The following is a 13969-nucleotide window of genomic DNA, read 5'->3' as shown; positions in this document are numbered from 1 at the left end:
GGAGAAACAAAGACGACAAGCAAGAGCCGGCATAACGAAGTGGAAGGGGAGGGATGTGAAATGGCCTGCCTCCCATGGGTAATTCGTGATTAGATATTTTGTGACGCTGGAATACATCGGTCGATGCCGAAGGTCGCTGTTACGCTCGCCGGAACGCCGCAGGAAACGAGGAATCAAATGAAAAGGGTGATGGCGGAGATATAGTTCGAGCGGACCAGAACAAACGAAGGGTCTGGGCGCGAAAAATGGAGGGTAGTGAGGGCAATACCAGCCACGGCCTGGTTGACCTAGGAACCTTGTTACCGACATTACGGCGCATGGAGACTGAGCTTTTTGAGTTGTTCGGTGGTCTCTCCGCTCTCTGGGGCTTCCAAGATTTCTGGATAGAGGAGGTGATATAAGCGCTTGGTCAAATAGGGTGCGATCGTGACGTGAGGAGGGCGAACATCCACAACGCGAGATGCGATGTTCCAATCCTCTTCTGTCGGCGGGAAACGTCTCAAGGCCCAATGCGTCCCAAGTTGTACCTTCGGCTCTAGCGCGGCAGAGTCCCCGCACTACTGGGGTTGGTAGAAAGGTGCTGGCTGCATCTGCTGTGGGTAGTAGTATGCAGCATCGGGAGGACCAGGTGTCATCATTCCACCCATGCCGGGAACTGCGTAGCTGGCTTGTGGATAGCCTTCCATGGGCGAAGTGTATAGCTGCGTAGGATCAACATAGTAAGTCATGCCGTTCGACTCATAGGCCACTTGACTAGGCTGGACAGCAGGAGCGGGTGCGGGAGCAGGCGCGGGAGCAGGCGCTGGAGCAGCAGGTGCAGGAGGTGCAGCCATAGGCATGACGTAGCCACCTTGTTGCGCGTTCGGCACGAACATAGGCACCATACCGCCGGGAGGCATGTACGGAGGTTGAGCGTTCTGCGGGTAGTAGTAGCCCTGAGGCACCGCAAAGTTTTGCGGCTGGTACCCAGGCTGGAACGGCTGGAAGGCTGGAGCGTGAATAGCCCTTTCCGGGATGTTGGACAATGGTGTGCCGGTCGAAGTCTGAGTGGGAAACGATGGCTGGCGGGTGTGAGGATAAAAAGGTTGGGGCTCGGTGGGCGGCGCTCCTCCATGTGCGTGTGCAGGAATCTGCTGGTGGAATGGCTGCTGCTCTTGTTGCTGCGGCGGATTGAAAGTCATCGACGCCGGCGACTCGATGCCGGCGACTGAGACAGTCTTCTGAGGACGGGGCTGGTGCATGGGAATTTGGCCTTGAGTCCAGTTCTCGCGGAAGGTCGGCTTCTGGGGAAGCGGGTAGGATTGCTGAAACCCGCCCGACGGGGTTGCACTTTGCGGTGAGATAACGGGTGGTGCATTGGGAAGTTTGGGGCCTCCAGGCGGGAGTCGAACAACCGGGCGCGAAGGATCGTAACCTCCGCGAGACATGATAGACCCGGCCGGGGAGACCAGACTATCTCGACCCATCTCGCGGGCCATGGATGACCGTCTGCTCATTGCTACGCTTGGCGAGTAAACGCTGCCACCATATGCACTGGTCCTTCGGCTGGAGAAGCCACCGCCAAAGGAACCAAAACCGCGCCCCCTTCCTCGTCCAAAGCCTTGCTGGTTGGGCCTGAGCGCTCGTGGTATGAATATGAAGGATCGTTCGACCGTCGGGAAGATGTATCGTGGTGCAGAAGGGGGTAACGAGATGCGCACAGGCTTGTCGCGGCGAAGGGGCGGCCGGTGGTTGGGCAGACGTGTGTGTTGTTTGATGGGAACATTCTGGAACAGGATCGGCTCCTTCATCGTTGGCAGGAATACTCGGACAAGCGCATTGTGGGTATGCCGCGTAGTAGAGAAGTTGCGCGTCTGCGGCGGTTTCGGCGCCGGCTGTGCTTGCACTCTCCCATATTGTTGCATAGGAGCCAGCCCTTGTTGTACAGATCCGCCAGAGTGTGCAGGCTGAGCTTGTGAAGGGGGGTTCTGGGCGTTGGCCTCGTTGACGGTTTCGTGCAGATCGTGCTGCCACGGCGAATCGGTTGCTTCTGCACCTGGTTTCCTCATGCTCGCCGGTGCAAAGGGCCCACCCATGCCGCCTCCCCTCCCGCCTCTCCCGCCAAATTGTCTGAAGCCGTTCTGGGCAGGCGCGGATCGCTGGTCGTGCATGAAGAAGGCGCCACGGTTTGGGATGAAGGCCGGATCCGAATCCCTTTTCTTTTTGTACTCTTCGTGCTCCCTTCTCTTCCGTTCTGCAAACGTTTCAGAGCGATCTGGAGCAGCGACCGCAGGTGCTGAAGCGCCCACGGCTTGGCCTGTCTCGAAATCTAGCACTTCATCTTCGGCGGCCTTGTCTGCGATGGCAAGGCCATTCAGCATTATCTCCGTGTCCTTGGTTGCCGTGAAGGTTGCGTCAGACCTTGCAATGGGCGGGGAAGGCACCCGCCGAGTGGTGACGTCTGCCCGCGGTTTTGCGTCTCGGGCACCATTTGCTTTCCGCTTGGCCTTGCCGTCTGTGAGCGAGGCAGAGCTGTCCACCTCGCTCAGGTCGCTGTTGTCTGCGTCGGCATCCTCGTCCACGTCGCTGGGCACCGAAATGTCGCTCTGGGAGTCCTCGGCGCCCTCCGTCGCCACAGAGCGGCTGTCCTCGTCGTCTAGTCTCCTGCGACGCGCAATGCCAGTCTGCCTCTTCCTAATGCCGGCCATAGTCCCGGGGAGAAAGAGTGTTGGGTGGGGTAGTGGCGGCGATGAGCGGCGTGGTACGTATATTCGGCCGGCTTAAGGGCGGCGAACGTGCGATGAGCTGACGGCTCGGCGGGGGAGGCCCGGGAATGGGGAGAATCCAGGTGCGGGAGGGCTGCTGCGTGTGCAAGCGCGGTATCGGCGGCCGTGATGCAGCGGCGATGTAGCGAGGGCTCGGGCTGGGGGGTGAGTGTATGATGGTGATTTCTCAGGCATCGACAGAGAATGATGGCGCTCAGACCATGTCTGTTGTCGCGCAGCGGCAAATTCCGTGCCCGCACCAACACCCAACGACCGTTGGGGCACGGGGGTCGGCCCGTCCTGGGTCGGTGCCAGTGAACGACCAGAGCAGTACTTTGCCTTTGGGCCAGCTGGCAGTCGCACACGTACATTCGTGTGTGTTCGCGTCGCGTCTTGATGTTGATCCACGTGAGCGTCTCTAGCTGGGTTTCATTACCACATGCACGTCTACGTAAAGGTCGGAATCACAATACGAACACACACGCAATGTCATCGAGAAGTAGAATGAGATATTACAATGTAGTAGTTGTTGATACGAGCACTTGCTTTTCATGCTCCCATCCACGCTGATTCGACGATAAACCCCTCCGAAGAGACTCGCTATATGCCTTGCCTATGACTGCCGCCCACCAACGCCACGAAATGCTACCATCGAGGCCAAAGCCCCCGACTGAAAAAGACGCCTTCTGATGCATGCATGCGATATGAAAGAGCCCACCGGATATGCAGAGGACTGTCTGTCCAAAACCGGGATGCGAAAGAAAGAAGCTGAGGGTATTTTACAAGTTGAAAGAAAGAAGAAAGACTACAAAACACCATCCTTTGGTGTACGAAGCGGCTTATTGCTGTGGGTGAATGAAGGTGCATTTGGCCCCTTTATTGCATTTGCCCATCTCAAAGAACTTGCATGGGATGACTTTGTATGGACCTTTCTCATGCTTGCCGCGCTTGTCACGGCCATGCGCTTCAGAGCCGTCATCAGACCGTTGCCGTTTGCCAGACGAGTTTCCATGCTGGCTAGGTTGCTGCGAGCCCTGGGCCGAGTACATGGAAGCCATGTCGGGTTGTTGTTGTTGCGGCATGGGAGGAAACCCAGGCCAATTCGGCGGAGGCGGCGGAAAAGCTGCGCCGCCTTGCTGCGTGAGTTGTTGGGCCATGGCCAATATTTGTGCCATGTCCATTGGAGGCAGAGCGGCAGGTTGCGCCGGAGGTGCGACCATGGGAGCTTGAATCGGATTTTGACTTTGACCCTGGCCGAGCAAGCTCAGTATGCTGCTTATATCGGGTGTCGCAGTGGGTGCCGCGAGAGCAACAGGAGTGGCAGGAGCCGGTGCTGGTGCTGGTAGGTAGTTGGCCTGATTCGAATTCGATTGCCCCGCCAACTGTTGCACGATATTGGTTATATTGTTCATATCGATAGGCGGGACCGACAGTGCGGTGGGCGCATAAGTCGTAGACTCGGGTAGCCTGCTCAGGACGTAGTCGGGCGGCGAACCGAACGTGACCACTGGTGTGTCCGAGGGTTGCATTTGCTCGAGCAGTGGCTCGCGTGGTGAGGTCGGAATGTCGGCCGGGCGAGAGTAGAAGATCTCCAATGTCGCGTTGTCATGTGCAATATTGGCATCCCGCTCAGGACAGGTGGGCTGAAGCTCACCGCCTCCATAAGGCGCATAGTTCCGTTTGCGCTCCCCTTCACTGACAACACTGAAGTCGACTGGAGAAGGTTCCTTCCAAGGGAGGTAATCGATCTCCTTTTCTTCCTCGTCGTCTTCATCATCCATCTCCTTGTGTTGCTTGAACATACGACCTTCGCCACCAATGTCCCCAGCATCCCGGACAAAGTTCTCATCATGGCCGGTTTCTTCCTCTGGGTCGTGATGAAAATATTTGATGCTGACAAGTGCGTCACCGGGACGAAACTTCACCCGCAGATGACGTCGCGATTCCTTACGCAGGCGTTTGGCCTTTTCCTCGGGCGTCTCTGGTGGTAACTGTTTCTCCGTCTTGGATGGCGCCGCCGACTTCTCTTCTTTGGGCTTCAACAGTTCGGCCATTGTGTCCTTGAAAGAGAATGTGGGCTTTGTAGCAGATGCAGCAGGCTTCTTTGCTGCGAGAACTGATACTGTAGACTTGACAACAGGCTTCGCAGCAGATGTAGAAGCGGCCGCGCCACTGGGCTTCTTACCGGCGGCATTGAGTGAGGCAAAAAGTGAAGACGGTTTGTTCGTGATTTTGATGCCTTGAGTTCGGACAGGGGCCGGGATGGGTTTATCACCAGGTCGTTTCTGTTGTGTTGCTGGAACGACCTTTGAAGCTCCTGTAGCGGTAGAAGGCTTCTTGTCACCGTTGGTCGTGGGCTCCGTGGGCTTTAATTTTTTCGAAGGGCCCTCGCTGGATGGGCGGCCCGCAGGTTGTAGCGCAGGTCGCTTAGCAGGTTTCGCTTCTGCTGTCACATCCACCTCAGGCGGCGAGCCTACTTTCGCCTTCTTGGAGCCGGCGGCAGCACCATCCTCAATCTTCTGAATAAGTGTCTTGTGGTTATCATTCACTTTCTTCTTGAGAACGTTAAGTGCTTTAGAAAGCTTGGTTTCCTCAAGCACTTCAGTAGTTGTGGTGCCCGAGCACCGCGATAGCATCTCGAGGATAGCAGCAGTCAACTCTCCGTCGTAATCTAAGACCTTGACCCGATTGGCTAGAAATAGGTAACAGAGATAAAGGAAAGGCTTGACCTGACCGAGATAGGACACGACATCGGGGTGACTAAATTCCAGCGAGGACCTCAAGGCAGACTGCAGCAGATCACGCTGTTCAGCCACACGACGCTTGAGCACGGGGAGCTCACCCGTCTTCTTCTGATCTTCGGCCTCCTTCAACAGTTTGCTATCCGAGCGCCAGCGGTTCTGGATGGTGTTGAAGATTTCCCACAATTGTCTCACGCTCGTCTTGATCTTCTCAGTACTTGGCGGAGATCGATGAGGATACCAAGACACTTTGATGATGTCATAGCGAAATGCTCCCTGTGGTTCCTCTGGTTTTGTTGCTGGTAAAGGTGAAGGCTCATCCTCCTCGTCCGAATAATCACTGTCATCGTCGGACGAGTCGTCGTAGCTGTCGCTTTCACTGAACTCCCGTTTGAGTACTCTTCCAGCAGACAACTGTTTGGTCGGAGCCTTTTTAGCCAGCTTCTTGCTGTGGGCCCCCACTTTCTTGAGGTCTTTCACAGACTGGCGGGGTGTGTATATAGGGAGAGCAGCTGAGGGGGTCAGACATGGTCTTATCACTTTCAAAAGGCAATTTATCTTACTTCTATTGGTCGGTAGGTGGAAAGGTTCAGTGCCCAAAGTCACGAATTTATTCAGAGCAATTGACTTTGTAGCCTTAATCAACGCTGCCTGATCAAAAACGTAGAACGAGCCAGATGTTTTGGCCTTTGGAATTTCGTAGTCCGGGACAGCTATGGGCTGAACAAATGGTGTTTGAACAGGACGCTGGACAAATGTCTCTGCTGTTGATTTAGGTACCTGTGACGTTAGTAAGTGAAGAATCGTGTGAGCAAACAGTGCTGACTTACTTGGTAAGAGGTTGCCGCACGTGGGTCTTGCCCGTGCTGCAGAGACTGCGGTGTTACGATGTTCGGTCGACCTTGTGGCTGCGGTTGATACGGCGATTGTGGTTGTTGGCGCATTACATTTGGGTTGACGCTCAACGAGGGGTCGACGTTTGCCGCGTGCCCATAGCTTGCGGGAGCGTTATGACTACCAAACTGGCCGTATTGGTATGGTGAGGCGGTCCGGTTTGTCAGACCCTGATTCCCATACGGCGAGTTTATTTGGCTGTATGGCTGGGCCGGGTAGGTGTTGTGGTGCCATGTCTGCGTCTGGGCCTGTGAATTATCGGGCACCAGAGCGGCATGTTGGAGCTGACCGTTCCACGATTGCGCATCGTACTGGTCAACAGAGTAGATGTTTGGGTATGGCGAATTGGTGTACAGGTTCTGCCCCTGCGGCGGCAGCTGTTCACCAGGCACGTGAGTGGGCGCCATGGTGTGGGCAACGATTGACCTTGTCGATCAGCCTTATTGGCCGGCCCCACACTGTGCCACAGCAGAGGTCTGGATCCGGCAAAGGGGAATTATGCGACAATGAAAAGGGCACTAGGCGACAATCGGCCTCGCGCTGACTCACAGGGGTGGAGGAGAGCCAGTTCGGGGAATGCGCTCTGCGAAAGGCCCGTAATACTTCCGAACTGGGCGGTAGCGCAGTGTTGCTGAGTCTGTCGGGGTCTGCTGCAGAGTCCTGCGCTCTTGAGTCGGAGCGGCAGCAGAGGTGAGACGCGCAGGCGCTTGCTGGCTGTCCAACTGAACTGTCCAACGCACGCTGCCGTAACCCGTGGTCCACGAAGTCGTAGCCTTTTGGATTTTATTAGGCGGCACGTAAGCCTGCTATGGCGAAGCGTGCACGGCGGGTACGTCACTTGACGTATCGCACCCAGCACAGCACGGCGCGAACGAGACACGCACGCTGTTTGTCGCTCGCTCAGAGCTGCTCTACGCTTTGTGTGATGGCCCGCTAGACGTCGGGGAAGCCCGCGAGGTGTCGACGCAGCTGTATTAGTACAGACGCTGGGTTGAGTGTCACTGCTGCCCTGCCCTTCCTGCGTCCTGCGCCCAACCAAGCCGCCACCAGCCAGACCTGAAAGCACGACTCGCGCACGGCGAGGAAAATGAATCTAGACTGAAATCCAAACGCCCTTATTAAGTGGGCAAAGGGTCACTGAGAAGTGGCATGAAGCGGAGAAGGGAAGAAGTTGGGTGATGTCGGTGGGTGAGGAGATGTGATGAGTGTAAGGGGAGAGGAGGTGCGACGAGGGCAGGCCTCTTTTTCAGCGGCAGGGCGGGGGCAGGCCGGCGGCAGGCGCGAACGAGGACGCCGCTTGGCGCGCTAGTCCCGACGCGGGCTCGCGCGCAGCAGTGATGCAGTTGCCAGGTGTAGCTGTGAATTTCGCAGAGCGTCAGGCAGCGCAATTCCGCCGTCGCTGTAGCTTTCTGCGCCTTTCCCGCTGCTGCACTGCATTTGTGCCCTCTTTGCGACTCCGCCGACCCGCGCATGAGGTCATCGCACGACGGGCGGGCGCCACACATCACTCCTCTACCAGCACGACCATCACCATGGCTTCTCTCCGCGATCGCCAGATCGGTAAGTACCGCGCATTGCGCTCTCCTATGTTATTCTTTAGCTATGAGTCACCCAGGTTGCCGAAGCTAACAGCAGTGCCCAGCGTCCATCCAGCGTATCCTCAATCTGAACGCCCCGAAGCAGCCCTCTGATGACGACGCCAACCATGCTCTGCCCGCCGCCAACACCCCAATTCTCTCCGAAACAGGCGAGCCGATATGGAAAGTCCTGGTGTTCGACGACTTCTCGCGGGATGTCGTCTCCTCGGTCCTGCGCGTCAACGACCTGCGGGCCTGGGGCGTGACGATATACCTGTCTATCAACACCACAAGACACATGATTCCCGATGTGCCTGTCATCTACCTCGTAGAACCCACCGCCGCGAATCTCCAAGTCATCACGAGCGACCTTTCGCGCAGCCTATACTCTCCCGCCTACATAAACTTTCTATCCTCGGTGCCGAGACCCCTCCTCGAGGACTTCGCCCAGCAGACAGTGGCCTCTAGCACTGCAGAGCACATTGCCCAAATATACGACCAGTACCTGAACTTCATCGTTTCCGAACCTGATCTGTTTTCCCTGGGCATGAAGGGTGCATACGGCACCTTGAACAGCGCGAACGTCTCCGACCAGGAACTAGACGCGCTCGTGGACCGCATTGTGTCTGGGCTTTTCTCCGTCGTTGTGACCATGGGCACCATCCCCATCATTCGCTCCAGCAAGGGTGGTCCGGCTGAGCTTGTTGCGGCGAAGCTAGACAGGAAGCTGCGAGACCACATCCTAAACTCGAAGACAAATCTCTTCTCTGGCGACCAAAAGTCATCCGCCACAAGTTCCAGACCCGTGCTCGTTCTCGTGGATCGAAACGTCGACTTGACAGCCATGCTCAGTCATAGCTGGGTTTACCAGTCTCTAATCTATGATGTTCTATCGATGCATCTCAACAAAATCACCATGAACGTGCCAGTCGATAGCGACCATCCTGAGAGGGGGACCAAAAAACAATCCTACGACCTCACCGCTTCAGATAATTTCTGGCTCCGCAATTCTTCCCTTCCATTCCCAGAAGTAGCCGAAAACGTGTCAACAGAATGGAACAAATACCAAGAGGACGCCAATGAAATTACGAAAAAGACAGGCACTTCATCAATAGATGACCTCTCGGGTGATACGAATTCATTTGCAGCACATTTAAAAGGTGCCATGGCAGCTCTGCCTGAGTTGAAGGAGCGGAAAGCGACCATCACAATGCATATGGAGATTCTCGAAGCGCTCATGAGAGGAATCAAGGGTACAACATCTTACTATGCACTGAAGGCTGGCCAGGTTACTGACTGATTGAAGATCGCAAGCTCGATGAGTACTTCCAGCTGGAAGAAGAACTCTCCAAGCAGACTAAAGCCCAGGTGCTAGATCTGATCAAAGCATCCGACAAAGGCAACGAACCGCTCGATAAGCTAAGGTTATTCCTCCAATGGTACGACAGCTGCTCACTCATGTCTTGACAACGTACTCACATCCGCCAGGTATCTTACAACTGAGACAGAACTCACCAGAACAGACCTAGACAGCTTCACACAAGCCTTAGAAGTCGCAGGTGCCGACACAACGTCCATTAAATACGTCAGAACCGTTCGACAACTTACCCGCATGACCATGATTTCCTCTGCCCCAACACAACCAGCACAAAACACTGCTTCTCAACTGTTCGGTGGTTTCAGTGGTCTCTCATCTCGTGTTACGGACAAGTTCAAGGAAGCTGGTTTGGGCGCCAACATTGGCGGTCTTCTCGAAGGTGTCAAGAACTTCTTGCCCGCGAACAAGGATCTCACTTTGACCAAGATCACGGAATCACTCATGGACCCTGCAAATGCATCGTCGAGTGCAATCCAGAAGACAGAGAACTACCTCTACTTCGACCCACGGTCTGCGAACGCTCGAGGTACACTACCTCCTGCAAGCCAAGCCCGCAACCAGCAAGGCACGCGGATCGGCATCGAAGCTACGTTCGGACAGCGCCGGCAAGCCTTCTCTGAGGCCATTGTTTTCTCCGTCGGCGGCGGCAGCATGGAGTAAGTCCCTCCCAAGTCACCCATACACGATCCCGAAATTGACTGTCCACAGCGAATACGGCAACCTGCAGGAGTGGGCAAAGCGGACGAGCGCAGGCGGCGCAGCAGGCACAGGCCAGAAGAGGAGAGTAATATACGGGTCCACAGCGATACTCTCCGCGACCGAGTTTGTCACCACAGACCTCGCGATGTTAGGCAAGGAGACCTCATAAGCCCGGTCGGTGCCGAGCGTCTCCGCCACAATATAAGATACAATGCATATGCAAAATGCAACAATATAGACCCTCACCCCAGTTGACGTACTCCCGTATTCCATCCAACGTATATTCGCCTGTATTGTAGTAGCGCCATCCCTGGGTTTCACCGCCCTGCCCGCTGCCAAACATTCCCTCAGCCCCTCCCAAACCGGGTCCGCCCGCAGCCCGAGCCAGCAGCCTCTGACTCGGAGCCGTGAAAACCTTCTCGGAGCCTTCCGAAATGCGACGCATCGCGCGGAGCAAACAGCGTAATCAATATCTACTCGCCTGTTTCTATACGACGATCAAACGAAAAAGCATAGACAAAGCAAAGAAGGGGAAGAGGTGGCTGCGGTGGCACTGCATGCGAACGTGCTTCTAGAAGGACGCACCGTGCGATGCACAGGACTCATCCGTCGGTCCTGCGTGCCGGATCGAGAGGGCTCTGCAGCAGAGGTAAGGCAGCTGTCAAAAGCAATGGCGTAATCAAGAGGTGGAGGCGTGGCTCCGCGGGATGGCGTCATGGGAGGGGGTGGCATCTGTCAAAGGTAGGCGCAGGTTATGTACGATAGCGTGTCTCTGAGTTTATCTGTTCAAAAAAAAAAGTGTTGATACAGCAATTTTTGGTAGGATGGACGCGATGGATTATGATCGTGATGCTCACTGTGCCAGCCAGGAGCCCTGTGTATCGTAACCGCCAAACTTCTCTATCAGACACCAAGCCCGTCTATATGAAAATCCCAAATCTAATGTCTATCCCATATGTTCCTAACCCCCCAAAGCATTCCCCGATTACACACTCCCAACCCCCGGCCCATAAACCCTATGATTCCGCACACTCTCGCTTCCACTCTCCCCCAACCCTAGATTAAATGCCCCCTCCCCAAATACGGTTCCCTTCCCCCTCAGCACCCAGCTCACCGCCGCCTTCGGGCTCCCCGTGCCCGACCCCGTATACGGATTACTCGGCGTGAGAATCCAGCCGCGAGCCAGCGCGGCGTAGTCAGGGCTCTTCACAGCGGCTGGGACAGCGACGAGGAGCGTCTTTGAGTGCGCGAAGGGTGCAAAGATGAGAGATTTTCCGCTCGCAGGCGGCAGGGGGTTGTGCGCGGAGGGAGGTGAGGGCGCGGACACAATGAGCGGGCCGTGTGTGCGTTCGCTCGCGGAAGAGGCCCAGGGGACCCCGTGTGCGATTAACGTCCCGAGCATGTACAGCAGCGCGGAGAAGAAGGGAATGTTGACATAGGTGTGGAGGACGACCTGGGGATTGAATAAGAGCTCCAACGCTGCGGGGTCTAGGCCAGCGATACTCTGTGAGAACGAAGGTTGGGAGACCACGTCCAGCAGCCAGGCTGCACCGCACTCGAACATGCACGCTAGTGTCTGTATGAAGATGTTGCGCATGGCTGGGCTTCGCGGATGCGCTGGTGTTTGTGCAAGGTTCCAGAGGGTATGGCTCTGCACTTGGCATTGGATGCAGAGGTCGATAAATTCGCGAGCACGGCGGACAATGGCGGGGAAGCTGGGGTTCGGCAGCGTGCGGTGCGGGAGGTCGAGGAAGATAAGATCGAGCTGGACATACTCTGCTCGTCCGTCTGAGCCTTGCGTGATTGTGTTCGCTGTTAGTGGGAAAGGCGGAGGTTGAGCCGAGTACGAAGATGGCTGATCCAGTGGTGTAGGCTTGCAGAGCCATGATATAGAGCCGTCGTGGAGCTGTAATGGTGCACCGGTTGTGCAGAGTGTGACCGGATCTTTTGCAGCTATTCCTACGAGGAGAAGCTGGCGGAGACACTCATCCTCGATTGCGGGCCGTTGCAAGGGTGAAGGCGGTTTAAGGACCAAAGGTATGCCGGTCACGTTCAATACGATAGACGTCTTGTCCCGATTCGCATCCAGTCTTCTCATGTACTCCGGAAGCCGCGGATTTCCTCCAGCTTTCATGTTGAAAATCTCTGAGACTGTAGGCACTAGTGATCGCGACAGTGATCCCGGTCTACGATAAGGCTCTCGCAAACCCAGAGTCTCTTGATCATAGTATGGGCAAGAGTCCGAAAATATTCGTAGTAGAGACCTGATCTGTTGTTGCGTTGCGGAGGATATGATGACTTCACTGGCAAGTACCAGCATATGAACGAAGAAAGCTCCGGTGAGCCGGATTACTGTATAGGCGGTATTTTCTCCATATTCCATATCGCAGGGCATAAGAAAGACATGGCTGCGTCCCATGCGTAGCTCATGGGCGCACCAAGCTCGTTCAAACCACATCGAACCGAGGATCCGCTCCACGAAGGACCGTAACCATGGATACTGCTGCATGACCGGCGGATCCAATCCCAGATTAGGGTGTTGATCCAGTGGTAAGTCCGAGAGAACGTACTTATGGTAGTATTGCTCGAGATACTGTAACTCCTCCAGCGTGACGGAGACATCATCCAAAGCTGCAACCACAAGCCGAGCATTCTTGTAGATGGAGTCCATGGCTCCAATTGCCAAAGCTTTCTCGATCTCATCTTCTTGATTGATGCACACTTGGTCAAACCACAAGCCCTCACCTGCCCTTCTCTCATTCAACACAGCCTGGAACATTCCTTTTGTGGTGGGAAGGGGAACCTGCTCGACAGTCTGAACCCATCCGAACGGCAGATCGCCGACAGGCGATATGAGCTTCTTTGGGGTGTCTCGGCTGATTTTGTACCAAACGTAGCTTATAGCTATGTAAGACTTTTCTTCAACTTCCGGGTACGCGTCGTTGATGAGACGAAAGGTAGCATCATCCCGGATAGAAAGTCTCGGTAGGAAATCTTTGGCAACGGATGGTGCGAGACGGTGGAGATCAACGAGGAGAGAAGTTCCTGCTTCGTCGTGATTTCCATGCGGGTACTGCTGTTGCTGTGGGTAAAATAAAGCCTGCTTCACCCTGGGGCTGACAAGATGTGCGTGGACGCTCGATGTATCGAAGTCAAGCTCGTCGACCTCGAGGAATTCGCAGTGCCCTGCTCTCAGGCTATGTGGCGACTGCACTGTGTATGCTGACATGTCATAAGGTATATGCTGGGCAACCATCACGCACGTGGGAGTGAACTACCCAGCACCATTATCATTCGTACCATACTATGACAAACACTGTGCTTTTCAATGATGTCCATTTTCTTCTCGTCCAAACATGACCACATAGACGGGAACTAGTCCCGCCCAGGAGGCTCTCGCATTATCGTTCGGACGCCACTCCTGTATGAGCAGGGCAGGCAGGGTGCGCAAGTGACCCGAGCCATCGGCCTCAAGGGAGGGTCGAAAACGCGAGCCTGTCTGCCGGGCCTCCGAGATGTCAAAATTTTGAAAGGGGCTGGACCTTGCAGATATCGTTGTATGCTGACGTTTATGGAGGTAGACTAGGCAGATGATGTGCCGCCGTGAGCGCCAAAACAAATGTGAAGCGACATGGAAGCTGCATGGTTCCTGCACGACGTAAATAGATTACAATGGCGTCTTTTCCGAATAAACAAGCAAAATGATGTGGGTTCTAAGTCGCGTGCGCTCAGTGGTATTGGACGCTAACTAACAGTCAGAAACAGACATGTCGGAAACATCGCCCGAAGCGCTTGACAGTCTGAAGCAGCTGCTGCACGAGGATTGCAGTACAGGGAGGAAAATAGAAAAGCTTGAAAAATGCGAATCCTGTCCAGGGAGAAACAGTGTTTCGTGCCAAACCAAGCGATCGTAAACTGTTTACGTTTCGCCACGCG

General features: G+C 55.3%; 4 protein-coding genes across 4 annotated transcripts; 1 reads left to right on the top strand and 3 right to left on the bottom strand.

The window, feature by feature from the left end:
* Positions 1–317: 317 nt before the first annotated feature.
* CC84DRAFT_65951 (uncharacterized protein) lies at positions 318–2802 on the bottom strand. The gene has a single exon (XM_018187052.1). The coding sequence runs from the start codon at positions 2685–2687 to the stop codon at positions 558–560; it is 2130 nt and encodes a 709-aa protein (XP_018042439.1). The 5' UTR covers positions 2688–2802; the 3' UTR covers positions 318–557.
* A 781-nt stretch (positions 2803–3583) lies between these two features.
* On the bottom strand, positions 3584–6786 carry CC84DRAFT_1080335 (uncharacterized protein; the record flags this gene model as incomplete). Its single annotated transcript, XM_018173889.1, has 3 exons — positions 3584–5997; positions 6049–6265; positions 6316–6786. 3 exons carry the CDS (start codon positions 6784–6786, stop codon positions 3584–3586), a joined length of 3102 nt encoding a protein of 1033 aa, XP_018042438.1.
* Positions 6787–7736: 950 nt separating this feature from the next.
* Positions 7737–10367, top strand: CC84DRAFT_65933 (Sec1-like protein). Its single transcript, XM_018187051.1, has 5 exons — positions 7737–7939; positions 8022–9209; positions 9263–9395; positions 9445–9990; positions 10043–10367. Exons 1-5 carry the CDS (start codon positions 7912–7914, stop codon positions 10200–10202), a joined length of 2055 nt encoding a protein of 684 aa, XP_018042437.1. The 5' UTR covers positions 7737–7911; the 3' UTR covers positions 10203–10367.
* Positions 10368–11036: 669 nt separating this feature from the next.
* Positions 11037–13327, bottom strand: CC84DRAFT_1108090 (uncharacterized protein; the record flags this gene model as incomplete). Its single annotated transcript, XM_018175190.1, has 1 exon — positions 11037–13327. A coding segment is annotated over exon 1 (2253 nt), but the record flags the coding sequence as incomplete, so codon positions are not given.
* Positions 13328–13969: the final 642 nt, after the last annotated feature.

Source organism: Paraphaeosphaeria sporulosa (assembly GCF_001642045.1).
Source record: "Paraphaeosphaeria sporulosa strain AP3s5-JAC2a unplaced genomic scaffold CC84scaffold_1, whole genome shotgun sequence".
Taxonomy (NCBI): Eukaryota; Fungi; Ascomycota; class Dothideomycetes; order Pleosporales; family Didymosphaeriaceae; genus Paraphaeosphaeria; species Paraphaeosphaeria sporulosa.
The sequence above is the reverse complement of the archived record's forward strand: the minus strand, read 5'-3'. Positions and strand labels throughout refer to the sequence as shown.